Source organism: Anser cygnoides, chromosome 15 (assembly GCF_040182565.1).
Source record: "Anser cygnoides isolate HZ-2024a breed goose chromosome 15, Taihu_goose_T2T_genome, whole genome shotgun sequence".
In the NCBI taxonomy this organism is placed as follows: domain Eukaryota; kingdom Metazoa; phylum Chordata; class Aves; order Anseriformes; family Anatidae; genus Anser; species Anser cygnoides.
This window is the reverse complement of record NC_089887.1, coordinates 13,263,902-13,265,359: the sequence shown is the minus strand read 5'-3', so window position 1 is coordinate 13,265,359 and position 1,458 is coordinate 13,263,902. Positions and strand designations below refer to the sequence as shown.

At 57.2% G+C, this 1,458-nt stretch overlaps 1 protein-coding gene across 1 annotated transcript; it reads left to right on the top strand.

Annotated features, from left to right (window-relative positions):
• Positions 1 to 232: 232 nt before the first annotated feature.
• On the top strand, positions 233 to 1,458 carry NHLRC4 (NHL repeat containing 4). Its single transcript, XM_066977556.1, has one exon. The coding sequence runs from the start codon at positions 356 to 358 to the stop codon at positions 1,010 to 1,012; it is 657 nt and encodes a 218-aa protein (XP_066833657.1). The 5' UTR covers positions 233 to 355; the 3' UTR covers positions 1,013 to 1,458.

Below are 1,458 nucleotides of genomic sequence, written 5' to 3'. Positions count from 1 at the left end.
GAAAGCCATCTACACCCTCCAGCTGAAGTCAATCGCCACGTTTCAGACAGCCAGCCCTCTGCTGAGCAGCCAGCAGGGCATGGGCATGGTGACACACCACCACGTCCACCAGCTGGCAGACAAGACCAAAAGCTTGTGTAGAGACCTGGACGACATCAAGAACCTCCTCCACTACTGCCAGGACGACCTGGTCCGGCAGATCCCCAACCCCACAGGCAGCCGCTATGGGGGAGTAAGTGGAATCCATTGCTCCCTGGCGGGCTCCATCTACGTGACAGCCGAGGCTGCTCCCTGGGTCCATGTCCTCAGCAGCACAGGCCAAACGCTGCAGGCCCTGCCCTGCCGGCAAACAGGGATGGAAAGCGGCACTTTCCTGCCAGAGGACGTGACTGTGACTCGGACAGGAATGGTGGCTGTAGCCGATATGATAAACGGAGCTGTCTGGGTCTTCAACCCTCACACCAGCCCCTCCAAGGGGGAATGGGTAAAAATCAGAAAGGTTGGTTCCCCCAGGGGCATTGGAGTAGACTCCACGGGCAAGATCTTAGTAGCAGACTATGCCCAAGGCCAAGTCCACAGCTTTGCGCTGGACCGTGCCTTCAAGACATCGAACATCCACTCGGTCCCCAACCTGCAGGGACCTCGCTACGTCAGTCCAGCACCCAACGGAGGCTTTGTGATAAGTGAGGAGTGTGGAGACGTCAAGGTGTTCACGAGCAGCCGTCAGCTCGTCTGCTCCCTCAGCAGCAAATACGGACACCAGTTCGGCAACCCAGCAGGGGTGTGTGTTGACGTGGAAGGCAGCATTGTGGTGGCAGACGAGCAGCGCCGCACGGTCCACTTGTTCCCGGAGAGCGGGGCTCCTGTCTGCTTGGTGTCCACGGGGCTGAGGAGACCTGCCGGCGTGGCCTGCTCCTCCTTTGGGCACCTCTTTGTGGCAGACACAGGGGAGAACTGTGTCAAAGTCTTTAAGTACCATGCGAGGCCCCGCCAGCCCTTGGGCACTTTGTGACAACCCCAGCCTAACGCCCAGGCAGGGAGTGAGGCTGGTGCCACCGCAACCCTGAGGAGCTTTGGGTCCGCAAATGATGCTGCTCCCGCAGCCAGGCATCGTCCCCACACTTAACTTTGTTGCCCTCCAGCTTCTCCAGGTGGCAGAAGCAAGGACTGGAGCAATGAAGCATCATCTCTGTGCCTCTTGGATCCACCAGAGCACCTAAAGAAGGACTGAGTTACTCAAAACCGAGAGGGTGGTCATGCACTGGGACAGGCTCCCCCGGGCTATGGCACTGAGCCTGCTGGAGTTCAAGAAGTGTTTGGACAATGCTCTCAGACATATGTTTTAATTTTTAGGTAGTCCTTTGTGGACCCAGGAGTTGGACTCGATGATCTTTATGAGTCCCTTCCAACTCGCGATATGATTCTATTAAAAATGGTTGTGCGTTGGTGTCTTGGAAA